Source organism: Diplotaxodon limnothrissa, linkage group LG2 (genome assembly GCF_057381915.1).
Source record: "Diplotaxodon limnothrissa isolate DT_005_m linkage group LG2, D_limnothrissa_male_GT1.1, whole genome shotgun sequence".
Taxonomy (NCBI): Eukaryota; Metazoa; Chordata; class Actinopteri; order Cichliformes; family Cichlidae; genus Diplotaxodon; species Diplotaxodon limnothrissa.
In genome coordinates this window covers 7,902,507-7,923,809 of record NC_140597.1, presented here as the reverse complement: position 1 = coordinate 7,923,809, position 21,303 = coordinate 7,902,507, and the positions used below count along the sequence as shown (strand labels likewise).

The 21,303-nt window shown below is 38.2% G+C and overlaps 1 protein-coding gene across 1 annotated transcript; it reads left to right on the top strand.

Moving 5' to 3' along the window:
- The first annotated feature begins 1,250 nt into the window (after nucleotides 1-1,250).
- npm1b (nucleophosmin 1b) lies at nucleotides 1,251-19,556 on the top strand. Its single transcript, XM_085366553.1, has 11 exons — nucleotides 1,251-1,319; nucleotides 1,629-1,711; nucleotides 3,500-3,619; nucleotides 3,844-3,937; nucleotides 4,229-4,320; nucleotides 4,588-4,664; nucleotides 4,858-4,921; nucleotides 11,580-11,678; nucleotides 15,386-15,475; nucleotides 15,568-15,642; nucleotides 17,097-19,556. The coding sequence occupies exons 1-11, from the start codon at nucleotides 1,271-1,273 to the stop codon at nucleotides 17,148-17,150; spliced, it is 897 nt and encodes a 298-aa protein (XP_085222679.1). The 5' UTR covers nucleotides 1,251-1,270; the 3' UTR covers nucleotides 17,151-19,556.
- The last annotated feature ends 1,747 nt before the right edge of the window (nucleotides 19,557-21,303 follow it).

Here is a 21,303-nt window from a genome sequence, read left to right as displayed (position 1 = left end):
CTTATTCTTGTTGAGTAATACAGGTTGAGTAATACCTCAGCTGTCGTTTTCCTATTACACTTTACACATTTGTTTGTGTGCCCTGGAAATGGTTAAAGGCAAGTAAAATAGCCATGTGAATGGCAGATTTTTGCTGGCATGGGCTGGGTTCACTTGTCCTCTAAGAAGGAAAGGTTACTCCGTGTCAGTGAAAGTGATAACCTTTATCATGCAAAGAAACATTTCTGACCTTAACACAACAAATACTTTACTGCAGCTTTTCTTTTCTTTTTATGGAAGAATCCGATTTGAATGCTCCTTTCAGTTCGGATTTATTTTCATATAGCACCAGTTCTCAACAACAGTCGTCACAAGGTGGTTACAATAAAAGAATGCTAACAAAATGTTATAACCATGCAGGACAGAGGCAGTTATCTGATTTATTCTATCCCCTGCCTTGTAATTAAAAAGAACAATGCGGTCATTCACTTGATCACCAAACCAAAAAGGGTAATGTTTTTATACATTTAAAGTGACCATCACAAAAACAATGAGTTTAAGAAGATCGATCTGTTTCAGTCTGGAACGTCATAATGGTTAATTTCTCCTGTAATATGCAAGGCTGCAATGATTCTTCACTGTATTATGAATATTTTTAACAACCGCAGAGGACTCTTCCATTCTGCAACTGCCCCCTGGGCTGGACTTTTAATATTACTGACCAAAGGCCTCTTTTATTTAGTCCAAACAGCACATTAGACAATGGACATAAGGGAAAAGATCACAATCTAAATATAAACCCTGCTATCTATCTATCTATCTATCTATCTATCTATCTATCTATCTATCTATCTATCTATCTATCTATCTATCTATCTATCTATCTATCTATCTATCTAGATACACACACAAAAATTAAACAACAACATGCGTATAGACTTCAAGCTTTACTATAGCTTTTAATTTGGATTTGTTTGCCAAGTATTATAACCTATGCTTGTCTCAATCATGTTCAAAAAAACGATAATAGTCTGTCATGTCTTCCTTCCTTTAGTTAGTATTATGTATGTATACTTTATATATTAAGGTTTATTAAAGATAAAACTACCAAATATTCATTCAACGGCGCCATCTCGTGTTCATCCAGATGACCGCTCACCTTGAGTTTTCTCTCCGCTCTAATTTCTATTGGCTCCAGATCACTTGTCCCTAAGTGACGTTTCACCGTCCTAGTGGCTCTTTGATGTGTCCGTCATACGAGTTTACGGAACTGTATCCACCCACTACAAAGATGGAGGACGATATCTCAGATATGAGCAGACCACAAATGTACTTATTTGGTGAGCTCGCTAATTCTGACAAACCCGATTTTTTTGTTTGCACAATCAGTTTTAACGTCATGTTGTCATGCACAAATAGCCACTGGAGATTTTTAATCGGAAGATAGCTAAACAGCTGGCTAGCCTGCTTACCCCCTCCCACTCGCGCCAATTCAGCTCTTTTGTTAGCTAGCAGAGCATGGCGTGGAGCCACGTAAAGAAGCAAAATGTATATACACCTCTTTATCTGATAAAATGATATGCATGTGCGTATGTTTATTTAAGACGAGCGCAACCCACGGTTGGTTACACGTATTGTTTCCCCCTCAGGTTGCACCTTGAAATCGGAGAAACGGGAATTCAAAGTTGACCTAGACGGCGATGAAACGGAGCAGCAGCTGTCACTGAAAGCAGTAAGAATCAGACTTTAGATCGAGTTTGCCTGGTCTTGAAAAAATTAATTCTTTGACTAATACGGCTATTAACTACGGAAGCCGATATCGACATTGAGCGCTGTTATTCTTTAATGCTATACTCTCGCGATAAATTGTTATGTGTCTTGTAAATTCGTAATAACATAGTTTGTTTTATCGCGATAAGATATTAATTATCCAGAAATTGGGAAATGCCTTTGTTATGGCACGTGAAGATAAAGGTGTAGGCAATAAACAGAGAGAATAATATTACATATAGTATGTATATATAATTTAAAATATATCTACCCCTAAAAGACATCCACCCCTCAAATTTTCTATAATTCGCTTCCTAAGAGCCTATTATAAATTGGTCTTGAGCAATATTTCCTCAGGATTTCTGGAGGTCTTTCAAAGCTTTTCTTTGGAAATTTGGTGCTTTCTCACTCATTTGCTGTTCTTTTCTGAAAATCGACTACTTGCAATCTGTAGCAAAAACAAATAATCTGTTACGAAAAATGGCAAACATAAGAGAATTTGACAGCCATGTAGTAGGATTTTTTGGTTTTTTTGGTTTTTGCATTGACAAAGTGATTCCCGAAGGGCTATCGGCCAAAGTCTTGGCTTATGTTGACATGGTGTATACTGTTTCCTTAAAAACAATTGAGGAAACAGGACATGTGGAGGACCAAAAAAAAAGAAGTGGCAGTATGAAAAAACTATTTACAGTCATATCCTTAAGAAACAGGAAATAAATCCAGCAAAGACTTGAAACAGGACCTGAGACATCAGATCTTTCTTCCATGTACTAGTTACTAAAATCTTATCAGAAATTGTGTAAGTGGAAGGGTGGCTGTCGAAAAGCCATTTTAAAGGAAAGGAAATGGGGAGAAAAGTCTGTGTTATGCCAAAATACACAAGAACTGGACAGAAAGTGACTAGTAACAGGTCTCATGGAGAAATGAATCCAGATTTAACATTTTTGGTTCAAATTGCCTTAAGTACGGATGAGGTCAGGCGAAAGGGTGAGTGTCGCTATTTCTGAAAAACAGAATGTAGAAAAAAACCTGTCAGATTTGTTAATGGCTTCATTTTTCATCCTGACAATAATCCAGAATACACCTAGTGCAATAAAAGCATATCTCAATTTAAAAAAACACAATGAAAGATTCCAGTCAGTCGTGGTTTGACCTCCCCAGAGCCCAGACCTGAACCTTATTGAAGCAGTGTGGGATCATCTTGACAGAACTGAATAAAAGGCAGCTGACATCCAAAGAAGAGCTTTGAAAGAAAATAAATTGCATGTATGGCAAATATGGACTAAACAGACTTAAACTGGGTGTTTAGCGTAATCAGATGCATGAGGGAAGGCTGCTGGTTGAAGGATCAAAAAATCCCACATTGAAAAAAAACCCCACTCCTTGCACCCTAGCAATTGTTTATTAGAAGTTCCTTACCAGTAGTTTGTGAGCTAGTGAGCAGCGGATTGGAGTTTCGGCTCTATTTTATATTCTCCTGAGAACACGATTTCTGAAATGTTAACATATTGGATTTTTGGTATTAATTTATATTTATTTATTAATTTATTGTCATGGAGCATTCACAGCGTTAGTCTACTAACCTTACTGATGCAGTAGGCTATTTATAGATGATAAAACAGGAGTTTAATCAGATTAACAGTAACATTAACAAGAACAGTTTATGTTTGCACCAAAAAAAAAAAAAAAGAGAGACATTTTGCCAGTACATGGAGGTAGTGTTATATAGCACACTGTTATTTTGTTCCAGGTGTGTCTGGGAGCTGAGGCTGAAGATAAGTTCCACATGGTGGAAGTTGAAGGCCTCACTTACGACGGGAAGACGACAAAAGTGCCGCTAGCTGTCCTTAAACCTTCCGTCCTGCCCTCTGTGAGTCAGCACCAACACTGACAGAAGTATTTAAGAGGCTTCTGGTTTAAATTAACTTGTTTTTACGGTCTTCATGCCTAATAAAAAAGAGAACTAAAAAGAAAAGGCATTTTCTCAGAACCATAAATACAAACATTACACTGTTCTGATAAATATAAATAATTCATAAATCGTTGACAAAATACTTATAATGTCATCTTCCTTCCTGCTATGTTTTTCTCCAGATGAGTTTAGGTGGATTTGAGATTACACCTCCAGTTACCTTCCGTCTCCAGTCTGGTTCTGGACCAGTTTACATAAGCGGGCAACATTTTATTAGTGAGTATTAAGGTTAAGACTCAGGTAACTATTTGCCTCATTGTTAAAATAAAGTAGGCATACCTACTGAAGACCTTGTCAGTGGAAAAATAGCAAGTTGTAAGTCTGACCTTCATGCTCGGTAAAACAATACAGGGTCAAATTTTCCAGCCCGAAAAAAGTCCACATATGACTTTACACTTAATTTTTTGAGTAAGTTTTTCTTCTAAAACAATGTTTTGGGGTAAAATAACATAAAGAAAAGTTGTATGATTGTTTGACAATATGTGACCAGTGTGTTCGCTCTGTCAGGTGTGAAGGAGTCTGATGACGAAGAGGAGGAGAACAATTCGTCGCCAGTAAAGCGGCCTGCAAATCTGCTGGCAGGGAAGAAACCCCCAATGGTAGTTATTGACATTGTCGTATTACATTGCTTTAAATGTTTTATATTTGCACTTATAGCAAAACTAATCATTGTTTACAGAAATTGTTCTCCTGCCGAGGTGGTGGCTTACTGCATAGCCTTCTGTTTAATGGTTGTCACGTTTAGTAATCGGTGATAAGATGCTATCGCGGGACGTCAGCATTAAAGTGCACTGTTACTTATTCTGACACCCCAAATAAGCCTCAAATGTTGTTTTTGACAAAAAGACGATTCATATTTCTTGTAGAAAAAGCTGAAGATGGATTCTGATGATGGTGACGATGATGATGATGATGAAGAAGACAGTGATGAAGATGATGATGAGTATGTTTTTATTTTATTCATTTATTTGTTTATTTAATTGGCTTAGTTTTCTAAATAATTTTGCATTCTAAAAGATAACATCTTTGTGAACTCATAGTATAAAATCTATTATTTTGTGTGTGTGTTTTTTTGTAAATTTTGGGCACAAACATCGAGCAGTGTAGCTTTTAACCAGCTTACTTGCTTCTTGTAGCGATGATGACAGTGATGAAAATGATGTGAAGCCACAGAAGAATGTGGGAAAAGTGCTTACAAAGGTAAGCTTCATCCGTTTTGTTTTATTACAAATAACAATCAACCTTAAGGTTCTCCATGTTAAAAAATATGAGAGTAGGTTTGAGGTACAATCAAATATGGAGGAAATATGGTCAAATAAAAACATTTGTGTATCATGGAGTTTGTGATAAATGCAGTTTGGATTTGTAATCTTGGAAAGAAAGTGACTGGAAGTTTCTTGAAGACATCCGAGGAGCTTCTTGAAAAGTGAATAAGCTTGCTTTCTTTCCAAGCTGCTTGGACTAACTTGACCTGGATGACTGAGAACTAGGGCTGAACGATATATCGCATTTGCGATAATATCGCGACATGATCAAGTGCAATTTTCTAACCGCAAAGGCTGCGATTATACTCTGGACATGTCCAAATTCATGGGCTGCATCCTCCTGAGGCCGCATTTGTAGACCGATTACGTCACAGCGACGCGCCGAAGGCTGTCCAAATTACTACCATATCCCAGAATTCATAGCGCGGCCCAGCCAAACTCCAGTTTCCAGCAATGGCGGCCGCTACTGAGTTTTAAAATTACTCATACTAATCTTTCAGGGTCACAAAATAAACTTTTAACATATTTTCAGGCGAGAAAGTAGTTGTGTAAACATCAAATATCTGCTCGGTTTATCAAGATATCCCATATTTGCAAAAGTGCTTCGACGTTTTCAGAGGCGTCTGCTACCCACCAGCTCGACAGCTAGCCGGGAGCTCGAGGGTTACTGATGCGGCCGAGAACGGCACAACTCCCGGCACATCATTTTCAGATCACCGCGGAGTTTCGCTGCTCGGGTTAAACGTAATATATAAGTCACTTAGACAACCTAAAAATGTTATTGTTGGGCTTTTTTCAGTGTTTTGTTTGTTCGTGAGTAAATCGGTTTGGCTGAGATTAAAGTTATTAGATTAGATAAAATAAAACTTTATTAATCCCCCGGGTGGGTTCCTCCTTGGTTTTCACACAGCTGACTAAACGTCAAACAGAAAACTTATTAAACAGAAGTATGAGACAGTCGAGAATTTACGCCAGTGTCTGGTTATATTTTAGATAGCAAGAAGCAGACGGCCGAGTTTATTAAACTCCACCGAGACAGCTGTGACGCTAATCAGAACTAGACCGTCCAATTTCACGCCTTTAAATTTTAAAGGCGTGTTTGTGTGTGTGTTTATACAATTGCTATTATGTTTGCACTTTATGTGTAATGTTACTGACTGCAGAGATCAGTAAGATGTGTGTATTTTTTATTTATTAGTTTTATTTATTTAATATTATTTTTTAATTTAATGACTGTCTAGTAGTTCACAGATGTCGAAAAACTGAGTGTGGTAAAGCCACTGATTTTGTTTATGTATATTTCTGCAATCTGCACATTGTACTGACTTTCATTTTAATGTTTACACCAGGGTTCCTTGTCAGCACTTTATGCTCAGATGTTTGTAAGCTAAAAATAAACTATTGTGTATGTTCAAATATACTGTTGTGATTGAAGAAGTTAAATAAAAATGTCAGTCATCAATTCATGCATCACCTCATGTCATCATAACAGAGGTCTGTCTTCCAGGAAAGAACAGTTTAAAATTAATGTAATATAGTATTGGCCATACTATATGATGTATTGCTTGTCTTTGTTTAATAATACAGAAGACAAAGACCTTAAAAAATAATCGCATATCGCATCGCAATCGCAATATTGGGGCAAAAAATCGCAATTAGATTATTTTCCATAATCGTTCAGCCCTACTGAGAACCTACACAGACATATCATGTGCCTGCTTTCTGCATCTTTGATTTAGGCAGCACCCTTTGCTAAATTAAACAGAATATTTCCAGTAGTGAGTGTGTCAAAAGTGGGCAGTGTCTTGCGTTGTGCTATATGTGAGAAAGGATAATCTGACCTGATTCTCACCATATTTTTTAAAGTTTGTGCGTTAAACAACTTTAGAAAAGCAGAAATCACCTATTTGCTTCATCAAACTCGTCTGACTTGACGTTTATAAACCTTCATTTGTTTATAAAAATGCTGCACACCAACTGGCCCACTGAAAGAGTGTTATTGGAACGTGGCACCAGATAAAGCCTGGATTATACTTAGGTTGTGGACACAGACAGCTGGAGACTCAGTGGCCAAGTACTGATTCCTGTGATGCTTCTTTGAAGTCTGCCGCCTCGAGCGTCACCAGGACCCAAGTGGACTTGTACATGCCGAAAGTATCATTTCTGTTTAACCCCAGTCATACAGCTTGAAGGAGAGAAACATACGATTCTGTCCTTGCTCATTTAAGTATTAACGTTAGTGTCATTGTAAATAAATAAAGAGGACTGTTTACATTTCATAACCATTTCTGGAAGTATGTTTGGGAAACGTTGCTACAAAATTAATATGAACCAGTGCTCATCAGAATTTAGTTGTTTTTTTTAACCCTAAGAACATAATGAGCAGTTAAATTGGAATATCTCTGAATATTAATAAAAATTGTTTAACTTTTTAGAGCTTCTGTCCAGAAAAAACTTTTTATTTACAACTTTTTAGTTAAAGAAAACAACAATAAAAAGCTAACAAAGAGATGCCATCACCATCAGTGTCTCGAATTTTGCTATTTAAATCATATTGAACCAAACATTTATCATGTAATGTACTGTGATGACCGTTGCCCTTTAAGCTTGGTAAAAAACACAAGCAGATCATTGCGGATCTTTGTAGTTTTCAGTACCTGAGAGGAAACTGCCATGATCAAACTACTTTTCCATACACAGCGTTTTCATTGCTTTGTTGCGGTCATAGTTACAGAGAAGAAGGGCAAGTACATTTTGTTTATTTCCACTCACAGTGAATTGAGTTGTTTATTGCTTTCTTGCTTTCTTTTCTATGAGCTTTTTAAGGCACTTGATAGATTAGTAGAGCTAGAGCAATTCTCAGGGTGCTGTTACCCCCATTTGAGAAGCTACTATCTGATAGGCTCGGATAATTTGTATTTGACAAAATTCATTAGATGCAAGGACACATTTTTCCAGCCTGTCTTTGAGAGCTGTGGATATTTCCACATCTTAGTTTCACTTTTAGTATTATTGCATAAACATTTATTGATCTTTTGTTTATTGACTCATTTGTTCTGTCATTTTAGTTCAAACAAAGTTTCTTGCGGTTCAGTAACTCTGATTTTTACAGTGGAATGTATTTGTGTTTCTGAGCCTTTGTTGTCCACTAGATGTCAGGGCAGCCATTAGCGTCCCCTTAGTGTTTGTTTGTGTGTGCGTGTGTGTCTAGAAAGAATTTCTCTAACCCTTTTTTTTAACCACATCATTTAAACTTCCACTCACTGTATGCTACAGTAGCATTTCATTTTAGCAAGCCCTCCCCATTCGTGCACTCGCTGACCGTCCACCTCTTTGTATGAGACAAAACATGGAACTTTTTCATCCTGTTCGCTCAAGTACCCACCTGTTTTCCTAGAGTAAAACACAGGGTCTGTGTGGTGTAATGATCGGATTTCTTCTCTGTAATCTGCTTGAATTCTCACCGTCTCACCAGCAAGACAACAGTATGTTATGCTGTGCGTAAGCAGACACACACACACACACACACACACACACACACACACACACACACACACACACACACACACACAGGGATAAATACACTTTAGTAGACATGCACATTTGAACATATAAGTACATATAACCTCTAGCGTAAATGCACAAAGTCTGCAAACAAATGCACTTCATTCTGGTAGCGCATAAGCAGAGAACTGCACTCTACATACTGTTTCTCACCCATGCGTGCTCACACGCACATGCACTTCAGTTATGGGAAACATCTTCAACCATTTTTCTGAAACACTGCATATCTTTGTCCCTCTGTCATCCCACTGTTAATATGATTGCTCCTTTTTATCGTTTCTCATGCCATTTCAGCTTTGCACCTGGGTTTTGCCTTTGAACACTTGTTTTGCATGTTACCACAATCGCTTGCAAGTGTGTGGGTGCGTGTGTGTGTATCTGCCTCATTTTTACGTCGGTGTCTGTTTGTGATTTCGTTCTTCTATTTTTTTAAAAGCACGCTATCCAAGTGCAAACTCTGCCAGGCAAAAGATCAAAGCAGGGCAGATGCGCATACCTGCGACGTGAGCGCCGATCCTTCCCTCAGGGTCAGATGACAGCTGAGCATTTCTGTCACCTGTTGATTTATTCTGTTGTCTTCTCTTCCAATTCCTCCTGCACCCCACACCCCATTCCTTCCATGACCTTAATCCTTTTTTTCACCCTTCGTCTCTTTAGCTCAATAGCTACCCTGTCTCATTCTTTAATAATGAAAGCACAAAGCTTTGGGGAAGTAGGGCTGGGAACAATTATTATCCCTTTTTTTTTACTGCTAATTCAGCTGTGTTTCAAGCTATATTTTGCTTTCTTTTTCTTGTCAAACCTCCATACTGTACTGAATAGGACCCAAAACATCTCAGACATATTCAGTATCAAAATTGAATCAAATCCTTTTTCATATGAATCTACATTTCTTGTTATTATTTGATCATGTATTTTTGATGAACAGGTAATCAGGATATTAAGCTGTTCTTGTGTAGATTAGTATTGTCACGGAATCTCACGTGTTTTAAATAATTACACACTACTTTTGTGTTTCTTGCAACAGATTTGTACAGGGTTTATAAATGTTCTTTACTCAAATTTACTGGACAGCAAATTGCCTATTGATTGGAAGATTTCGTGCTCTCTCTAAACACTTAATATCATTATTAATGGACTGTAATAACTGTTGAGCCTGTTGAAAGACTGGAAAATGTTCTTTACTACAAGCTGACACGCGTGTCACTCATCTCATCATCCTTCAAGAGTTGGTCTTTGGTTTCCTCTTTCTGTGAATGGGTCTTAGTGCTTTGTAGCAACATGAGCGCTCTAAAGTCGCACCCAGAATACCTTCATAACTCCTGAGTTGGAAAGAGATGGTAGAAAGGTGTGAAGAAAACAAAAAAACAATGGAAAAACAAGAGTTTCCGAGGTCATCCACCTGCTGACATATTACAGAATCTCTGTGTTTGGGTAGATGTGGTAGATATTTTTTAATTAAACTTTAAAAATTACAAGAGTTGCAGGTTTGCATTGGTCGTAAAGCCCTTTTTGACTGGGTACCTACATAACCCTAACCCTTGGTATAATCGTTGTGCTCATCCTAATCTCATTCAAATTTCTCCACAATTTGTCTGAAATACCCCCAACATTTTTGGGGGTATTTTAGAGGTCAGGAAATTCAGATGGTTGGTTTAATATAACCATATAAAACAGAAAAATGAGATACAAATGTTGATGTACAGATTCTATTTGGTAGACTCAGATGCATCCATGATGATGTTTAGTTTCTCTTGATTGAATTTTGTCCTTCAGGAATTAAGGCTTTGAAACCTCACTGTTACTTCCAGCATCTTATATTGCAGGCGTTGCTGTAGGATATTACATGTGTGATTGCATTGTAGCATTTGTGTCAACACAGGCAATTACACTTCTAGTCCATTCCAAGGTGAATACCAGTGATTGCAAGAAAGGATTTGCTGCTTAGGATATTCAGGTACTTGCCAGCTTTTCCAAGGTAATTACATATGTGACTGAGAGCAATCAAAACCTGACGGGAAGGAATCCAGTGCAACAATTACAGGTTGTCTGGGTACTAAGTACCTGATCAATGAGAAATCACTAATTAAGTGTAGTCCTTAATTAATGATTAGCACTATTAAAGGTATGCTTTTAACATACAAAGGAAGGCAATTGTTTTGCTGTCATATCTAATTAGCTGCATAACCTTATAACTGATGCTATTTCTTTTCTCTTTTTTGGTTTAGGTTTTACTTTTCTTGGCCTTTTTCTTGTGCTTTTTTATGCACACATGAAGCAGTAACACCTTATAGGAGTGGGAGAAAATATTGTGACAAGTCATGGCAAAACAAGAAATGGAGTTACTGCAAATGAGGATAATGTTTTGTCACTTGCCATTTATTATTTATCGGCTATAAAAGGGGGGCATTGCGTTTAGCAAGAACATCAGTGGGATACAGATTTTTAGAGGGTTAGGAAATTGTAAATGGCCAGCAGTCTAAACTGAGCCACATGTGTTGCATTGAATATTTAGTTAGTTGAGTTGGTCAGAACACGAGGGCAGGCTTCATTGAGTTGTCAGCAATGAACAACAGCAGTTAAGTAACTTCAGTCTGTCACTTTTGGTTTTGTTTAGCGTGATTAACTGCCACTAGCTGTTCTCACACATAAATTCTAAAAATGATCCAAACTTGAATTTTCTCATTTACAGCACACAGCAGAAATAGACAGATTCAGAGATGCATGTGTGTAAGATGCATGATGCCCCCTCAGTCGCTCTGAATTTACTAGACAATTACCAGCGCTAAATCCGTGTGGACATAGTCTTTGTACAAAGGAGCTGATAGGTTAAAAAGTTTTACATGTTCCAAACAATATCTCTGTCAGATAGTATGAAGGAAAGCTCAGGGCTGTAGTGCATGCATTAAGAAAGCATTAACATCTTTATGAATTTCAGGAACCCGGTGTGGTGAATTGAGCTGTTTAAAGTACACACATTTCTATGGAGCTCTGAGATATCTTACTGGGAATGTTGTTCATTTCCTCAGATCCCGGAGTCCTCACCTAAGAAGCCCAACAAGACTCCAGTAAAACAAAATGGCCCTGCAGGAAACGCCTCAGGATCAGCTGTCAAACCACAGATTAAGGTATGCCCAAAAGATTTCCGAAGTAAATCTTTGTTTACCTGCGGTTGGCTTGTGGGTATTTAAAATACCCAGTTGTTAACCGTTGTACTCCAGATCAAAAGTGTTTAAGAAAATGTGTAACATTGCAATTTTTATGGGAATTTTTTTATTATGTCACTAGTTACAGCAGGGTAAAGTCAAAGCCAGTAGTTGTATTTCTGAAGAAATGTGTCGTGTTAGGCATAGAAACAAGTATACAAACAATAGATGATGAAAAGTTTTACAGAAGAGTGGATAAAAAAGTACACAATTACATAATGTTTTACAGAAGGTGAGGGAACTTTGCTAAATTGGTTGTTTGCATTTACTGCCATTATCAATTGAAAAAATGCAGGCTCACCAAATGGAGGGGAAAAGACACACAAAAAACTTGGAGAGCCTTCCCATTCCAAAGCCAAGGAATGTGATAAATGCACGGTGCAATTAGTTCAACCTGATAGTTAATTTCTTCGATGGAATGTCTTGGACAGCCACTTCTGAAAACCTAAAGCTTGAACTCTGCCTGTCTTTAAGCAAACACACCTGACCTCTAAACGGGTTTCCTGGGGCAAGGTTTAAACCTGCGACCTTTTAGCTTGACCTCGCCATCTTAAGTTGCAGCCACCTTTGATGCCCCTCACCCCTCTGTAGCTCGCGCACACTTTAAGAAAAACAAATTGTCAAGCTTCTCTGCAGGTTTACATACTTCTCAAAGCATGTTACTGTGAAAGAAAATACTTGGACAGAAACTCGGCTCAGATAAGGTGTTACGTGTTGGCATGCGAATGTTGTCTGTTTGTATGATAGAAACATGACTTGCGCTCACTTACGCAGACAGGGCGCGTGAGAAGATTATCGTTTCTCGTCTGACATCTTGATGGAAAGCTTTGTGATTTTTTTTTTTGTCATGTTAAACACTAAGCCACAGGATTACCGAACCCCTGAAGGTGTAGTGCCCTGAAGGGCATGCTGTATGGGTGAGCGCAGTTTATAATGCAGTAGTTGTTGTCCAGACATAACACAGCGACTCTTGAAATGCTCTTGGGGATTAGCCAATGGGCAACTAAATCGCCCCAAACCAACCTGCTGGTTTAACTTTCTTGCCTGTGGTGCTTTGAATGCTTCCATCCCCTCTCAGCTTCTTCACAACTGTTCTCTCTCCACCACCTCTTCACACCCCTCACTTCCTGGACACACCTTCTCCCAATTGCTCTCATTACCAGTGTTTGATGTCTGGTGCAGCTTGCGCTTCCAGATGCCCCTGAGGAGCGAGGAAGCGGGTGTGGGTGTCTGTTTTTTTCGTTCCTAAATGCAGGTGACTGGTCATTAGATTGGCTTGTCAGATCTGTTGCCAGTACCACGGTTCTCACCTCTCACGGCCCAGCGTGTAGCTGCACCTTCTTGTATAACAGGCTCGACGTGAGAACCAGCTAACTCGAGTTGCGCTGATCTGAAGTAACTTTATCTTGCAGCTGGTGTCGGTTGATTGATGGGTTTGGCGAAGCCGATGCCTTCGAGCACACGTCAGAGTCGTAAAGTTGTTAACTACTTCACTCAGCCTTATCCCACAAGGGTTTGAGTCATTGTTTTAGCGACTGATTGGCATGTGTTACAGCAGGTGCATATCTTGTAAGTGCTTTAATATCTTTTGTCAATCTGTCATTTTACCATTTGGACTCAAAGATAGACCAAAAGATCAACTCATTAAAGTACCTGTAGATACAGAGGCTTTATAGGATGAGAGTCACTTTTTTTCCGTGTGACCTGACATTTTCCCCCTACTTGTGCCTCCAAGGTTTTCATTCCAGCAAAATGACAATTACTATCCCTGAACAGCCCTGATGAGCAAAAATGTCACAACCATGTATTTGCACTGGATTGAAGATGAGAGATTACATCAAATGATAGCGTGCTTGTGATTAAGTTCCATGTCTCATGGCATCTGTAATCAGTGTCTGGGCCAGATGAAAAAGCTTGTTGGCTTTGTGTGTTTATCAGCTGTTTCAGGTCCACAGCTGTCCCTTGGAAGTGGAGAGCTGCCTGTAAATAATAAACGTGTAGTGCATTTGTCTGGCTAGGAGCCAGAAAAAAGGCCATTTTCTTAGTGTGGTATGTGTGTGCCAAGGTTTTGTTCATTTTATACCTTTTAATCTCTGCTATTAAAAGAGAACCTGATCTCTCAGAGGCAGGGACAGGGCATTGTGGCTACACGTGTACGACTAATTACAAAATTTTGGGTCTGGTATTTGGAAGATGAGAGCTTCTCCTGGAAGGCCTGTTAAACTTAGGTTATGCATGGCAAGACATTACATATATTATGTTATGCAGTTATTGTTCTTTTTTTTGCAATCAGCACATTTTGACTCAGTATCTAAAATTAAAGATACATATAATGACCTCTAGTTCCAGTAGGAATGACACTACAAACATAGTGATTTCTATGTCCTTGTTAACTAGTGAGCTGCTAGATGTCACCATGAAATAGTATAGTGTCGTAATGCAGGCACACAGACATACAGTTGGTTGACTATAGAGTGGGTATAGAGTTTCTCTGTACATCTATACACTGTCATCTTTCCGATGTGTCTCTGGCTATCAATGAAACCCTGCAATTTCGCTGAATTCCACACTCCGCTTTGCATGTAGGGGCAAGCTCCATGGCTTGCATAACATGCAGTAACAGAGTATGGCGTATGTGTGTTTTTGTTGTGTCACATTCAGACACTTGCTAATTGAGGACCTGAGTCGTTGGCTGCCCAGGTCTGGACACACCTATTGGCCTACTAGTTCAGTGCTCGCACTTCTCTTCCTCAGAAACACAGCAAAGTCTTTGTGTTTTGAAACATTTACTGTTGCAAATCTGGTGATAGTATTGTTTTTTTTAATCCTGACCATTGGTAGTAAATACAGTACTGTGCAAAATTCTTGAGCTACACATAATTTCTTTATATTTTGATCGGCAGAAAGCAAACTCTGTTTTTACCTGATATACTGTATTTCCATTTATGTTTACATGTTTCAATAAATCACTGCACCTGTTTTCCATTTTCCAATGAAAATATACAGAAATGAGTGGCTGCTTTTTGCCCAGACAGTACTGTCTGTTGAAAAGAAAATCTGTTGCTTTATTTGTGCAAATCAATAATTTGATATTCAGTAGAAATCTTTTACTGACAGCAGCCATAAAAGCTAAAGTTGCACTTTTTTTCTTTCGAATTCAGTGTTTGAGAAACTTTTCTTCAATGGAAAACACTTGACAAACAACCTGAATTGCTCACTGGAGAGTCAGGGCTTGCCCTCTCCTGCTTGCAGACAATAAAAACATAATTTGTACCTGATGTATTTGTTAAAAAAAGGATGATGGTGTAATTAGGCTAGAATTTGTTGTCCTCTCCAATTCTTTTATCCCCTTCCAGCTGGTTGCCCACGCCAAGGCTTTAAACACAGACCAAGGCTAAGTGGGTCACAACAGGGCTTTTGCCCAGACTGGCCTGTTGGTCAACAGATTAATTAATCAGCAGCATGCTAAATTTAGCAACTGTGTGTTTGGTTCATTTTAGCAAAATAATACTGATGGCAAGAACTGAGCTTGTGTTAACGATGAAATGCTGTGGCATAATCTGAAGCCATCATTTTATCTATAGCTCTGTAAATTTCTAGTGTCTTATCTAGTTGATGTACTTTTCCAGACACCTGCCCTGGGAAAAGACAAACAACAGCCCGGCCCATCTAAATCTCTGCCTGAGATTAAGAGCAAGTTGTCAACTGCAGCCAAGGAGGTAAGGCTGCTGTTTTTTTATTTGTTTTTAAATGATCCTTCATAATTTAATGACAGTTAAGATTATGATGATTTAATTGTCCTTTTCTTCAGGGAAAGCCACTTCCAAAGACAGAGCCGAAGTTTGAGAATTACTTGAGAAGTGCTTTTAAAATCTCAGACAAACAAGTAAGTAATCTTTGTTCAGTGTTGTGAGAGCTTTTTGCTTATGTAAATTATTAAAGCGGACCTGTTGTGCTTATTTCCAACTTCATGTATATCTTTTTGGGCCCTTCTAGAATAGTTTTTCATTCCTCACAGTTCAAAATAATCTTTATCCAATATGTTGGAGCAGCCCCTTTAGCTTCCATTTAAGCCAGCGTTTGTCCGATTGGCTGTCCCTTGTAAATAAAAGCTTTGAATAGCAGGTGAGAGAGGCCTGTGCTCACACCAGAAATATGCCTGAGATGAGCATAATAAGGGATGTGTATATGTGCTCCCTTTAAGTTTGTACATTTTTATCCCATGTGCAGTTCTCATCAATTTTCTGCTGTTCTGCAGTCTGTGTAATCGGTCTCGTAAACGCTCACCCGAGAGTGGCTGTTTTCCGCCAGGTTTCTAGGAATACTCCTTCAGATGTAGAGTGTTAGCAGTCGCATTTATGCCCAAACTCATTTTATCTGTAAGAGCTCATTGCCATGATGTATAACCGGGCATACGTTATTCTTCCTCTCACTCTCCTCATACCTTATTCTGTTCAGTTTGCCTCAAATGTTTCTCCAGCACAGTGTGTACTCTTTGAATTATATTCACACTGTTTCGGTGGGCTCTTGCGAGATGGATTTGGGAGTACACCTGCCAAGGCAAACTCTTTCACGGTGATTTAATGGAAGTGTGTCTTTTGTAGCCCTAATGAAGCGACTGGTGGTATGTGCGTGGTACCAGCCTTTTTCGCTTTCAAGGCCTTTGACCAAATGCAAGCCTTAAATCTTTTCTAATGCAGCTTCTGTCGTTTCAGAAGAAAAACAACATCCCCTGCACATTATTTTGCAAAGCATGAATTAATCACCCTTAAACCCTTAGATGATCACTGTAGACTTAATGATTCTGGGCAGTGTGTCAGATAGTGAAGTTGTGTTTTCTGTATTAAGGCATCTGTTAGATGGCGATCACTTGAACCGAGCTATTTGAACATTCATATGTGATTGCTTTGCAGTGTTTAAATAATAACTGTACAGTTATGCGAGCAGGTGAAAGCTCTTTAGAGCGGCACATGGGTTGGGTGGACAAGGGAAAGAGTGGGGGTGGAGTTGGGTCAGGGAGAGCTTGTTGATCCCACTGTGTAGAAACATCTGTGGAAGTGCTTTGGTTTCATCAGCCAAGGCTGAGATCTGTCAGACCTGGAGCACCTAGTCATATACTCTGGTATGTAATGCTGCCCCCACCCAGCCCCTCGTCGTTCCCCCAACAGCCCCATCCAAATTCAGTGTTCCCACAGCCGAGACGCACAAAAGCATGTTGTAGTAAAAGTGAGTCATGTGTCTCATGCTGTATAGCACTTCATTTAGATAATTTGTAATTTTTCTCTTTCTTTCCTTGTTTCTTATTTTGGTGTTATCCCTCTTTTCTCTCTCCTTCCACAGGTGGTCAAGGGTCTTTGGAGTTTTGTGCAAACACTGAAGACTGAGAAGAAGTAACATACACATACATTAAAGCATTTGTACATTTGCATCCTATAAGGCATTTAAAGGCACAGTCGGCTAGATTTCCTAATCGGTCTCCTTCTTTCAGCCCTGTGAAGGACTATGATCAGATGAAAATGGACTGAGTGCTGAAATATGGTAGAGCCATCAATGCATAGATTTAGGTGTCAATGTTTTTCTTCTTCGTTTTTTCCTAGACTGAAAGGACCAACTATTGAGTTGGTTCTTTCACAGACTCGATTCATGTTTAGCAGACTGTAGATTTGCTGCAAGGGGAAGCTGCGTGCATCACAATGGGCGGGGTCTGTGTTGCTACTACAGGAAAGGAAAAGTTTCTAAAATTTATACTACCTGCAGATTTATGTAGCTCCTGTGTATCACTGAATATGATCATTATTAGTTAACAATAAATCTTGTACTTGAAGTATTCAAAACCAAAACCAGGCCAAACTTAGAACCTAACCTAGTTAGTAGTTGCTAGTTCTTTCGTACGCCCTGTTGGCAAAACAGTATTATTTTTATACCAGCAGAAGGACTCACTAACACAAATGTGCTTGACAAAAAGTAAACAAAATTTTGAAACTGTTGAAACGCTGCCTGCAGGTGGTGTAAGTGTTACAATACAGAAGCTATTCCTTTCCTTGCCTGTAGGTGGTGATATCCTCATTGAACGTCCCACTTTCTTCAAATACTGAAGAAGATGCAGGTCACATTGAAACAGCATCTGGGTGGAAATATATGAAATTGGTTGATTAGCATCTGTTTATCATATTCAGTCATTATTGCAAGAGGAGGTTATGCAGAATGTGCCTTTAAATACAGTCCTGATCAAATGTTTAAGACCACCTGAAAAATGGCCAAAAATCATACTTTGCCTGGTTGGATCTTAACAAGGTTCCAAGTTAGGGATGGGTATCGAAAACTGGTTCTTGTTGAGAACCGGTTTTCGATATCCATCCCTAACTTGCAACCTTGTTAGGATTCAACCATGTAAAATCTGATTTTTTTTTGTTGTTGCCATTTTTCAAGTGGTCTTAACCTTTTGACTGGGGAATGTATCTCTACTGTAAACTGAGATAAACCCATTTTGTGTGAATTTGAGCAGCGCATATGTAAATGGTGAAGACAGCTAATAAAAGAGGACCGTTTGACAGCTAGAAAATTTAATCAGTCAGTGACAATAAAAGTTGTTTGTTATTTCAGCTTTGAGGAGTTAAAAAGCATTTCCGCTTACAGATGTCACAAAAATAAATGCATTAAAAAAACAATTTTTGCAGAGTAAATCACCTTAAAAAAACATATAAGAACTCATATCTGTAATTGTTTGCAGTCATATATCAGTCCTCTGATGACAACAAACTTTCGTTCATGCTGAGCTTATGATGTGTTTCTATTCTCATTTAATATCAAAATGTTCCACATCTTAAACCAATTAAATTGATATGCTCAAACTCTACATTATCAAGCGTTTTTGCTATAAAATGTATTACTTCAATTTTAATAACGGAAGTTGGCCCTGTAATTTACCCAAATGTAATTAATAATTGTTAGTGATGTCTTCTTTACACTGAGGTTTCAGTAGCAGCAGGTTGCCAGGCCCAGTCTTTTGTCCTTTTGCTTTGCACGTGTTTGAGTGATTTTTTTAAAAAATACTTTTGTCATATCAGTCCTAATGAACGTTGTGTTGTGTAAACATATTTCTTGCTTTTATTTACAAGACCGGCAGCTGGACAATTGCAGTTTAGGTTTTATCCTGCCCTTTCTAATCGTTTCTTTTACTGCTTTGAGCTGTTTTCTTAGTCTTTGTTTCACATATTGTGTTCTAGTAAAAAAAAATCCCTTATTAAAATGTCTGGAATATTGTTCTGATTGTTGTTGATCTTTCGTTTTACACACGATGTGTGTAAGTTTGTCATATTTTGGGCAACGGTGAAGCCAGGACCTTAAACAAGTCCAAGTGCAAAAAAAGTGATTGTTATTTGTTGAAAGCTGACGCATGTTTAAGGCTCATTATTTTTAAATAATATTTGTAATCACAAACATCTGGTTTAATTTGGCTGTAAAAAATGTAAGGGATAATAGGAGCAGACTCTTTGTAACGGAGCTGTTTCTCATTTTTTGGCAGTACATGATGAGCAGGTGATGCATGTATCGCTTTACTGAGCGAGCTTTGTCCCAAACCATGTAATGGCACTTCACTGAATTTAGTTACTTCATCCAAATGGTTGTCTTTTTTTTCCTGTAACATAAAATACAAACTGTAAGCTAGTACCCATCTTCAGTTTGACTGGATGTCAAAACAAAGCCACATGAAATTTTAATTTACTGTGTGATGTAGTCAAGTATAAATTGTAATTAGGTAGCTTTGCTGACCCATTGTGTGTTAAAATAAAATGCATTGTGTCCATTTACTACATCAGACTTAGTTTATTGTTAATGGTTTGTTGAGAGGAACATGTGCGTCCTTTTTTGTACTTATCTGTAACATTTACCTGAATAAAATAAATTCTAGTAAGTCTTTGACTTACATTCTACCCTCTTTACTGTAGACAACACCATTTGACAGTATCATTATAGTCACATTTGTAACTATGTGACTGACGTGACGACTTTCAGCTGTAATTAAGTGGGTTTAATAAAAAAAAAAAATCATGCACCAGCAGTTTCGGAATTACAGACATTTTTATACAGGAGCTCAAAATTAATTTGACTGTTGAATAATGAGCAGTTTGATGGGCAGGTGAAGCCTGTTCCATTGTTATTTCATGACAAATGAAGCAGACAATATCTTGAGATGATTTCAGATTTAAGACCGCACAAATACAATTGAAATCTGAATTTATATTATACAGCTTTTGACTATAATTTTAAAATACAAGCTTCAAAGAGATTGCAACTTTAGGTAGGCTACCGTTAACCGAGCTGAAAACCATTTCAAAACGTTAGGCATTTCATTGTCCATGTTGAATGTCATAAAATGCCATCATGAGTAGAAAAATACAGAGTTAAACCAGTGGTTTACATAAGGTGCAAAGTGCAAACCACTGGTTACACTCAAGAATTGAAAGGCCGGATTAGATTTTGCTAGAAAGAAAATCTAAAAGGAAAAAATGAGATGAAACCAACAAACCAATGCAGGGCCCAGGTATTGCATCATAATACCATGTCGAGCAAAATACAAAACTACTGAAAAAACAAGAAAGCGCTGTCATTGGCCTCCGCCTGGAAAACCAATCCTGTTTTGGGGGTTGTCTCATTGTTGCCTCTCTAGTGGGAGAATTGTTGGCAATTTCATCAACACCGAATCACTTAAAATGATTAATAACGTCCTCTGCTTCTTTACCCACCAGATCAATATCCCAGAAGTTTAATTGACTTGATGCTGCGCTTTGATTAAAATGTCCCTCTATGTTTTTGTAAACAATATTCAGGAATGATCTTTTTCCAACAAATTCTGGACCTAACTGCAAAAAATGACTGTTGGACCATATATATTGTATATAAGATGACTGAGGTATAAGTGTATTTTTATTATCACGAATCGAAAATATGCTGCGTTCACATGGAACTTATTATGCCCATAAATTCGCTTTGTCACACGATTAAGGTTGATGGGAAGAAACCACCCCCATTAAACCTCATGTACTGGAAACTAAGCATAAACACCAGTGACTGTCAGATGTTAAGCATGTTAAGTTGTTCATCACTACATGAACTTTTACACTACATTTATCATTAACCTTTTACATTTGTTTGCAATTTATCCATGTTATTGTTAGTTTCCTTTGTTGATAACATGGCTGTGAAATTTCAGCATAAAGAAACAATTATGAAGCATATGGGCTACATTACCTTTCAAAATTCGCCAGATTTGGTCTTTTTGTCACAGACTAAATGAAAACTCTGTGATTATATATCTCCTGATGCTTCCAAATACCAGAGTTCCACAACCTTTATATTTTGAGTCAGTCCTTTGTAAAGTTCCTTAACATTGCCAAAGAGCTGAGGTTAGGGAACGCTTTGTTTCTTTTAAAATATTTGCAAGAATCTGTTCTGACTACATTCACAGAATTATCAACACACATCTGGCTGTTAAAAGAAATTTAAGTCCAAGGTGACGAACCATCCACCTTTGTAGTCTCCACTG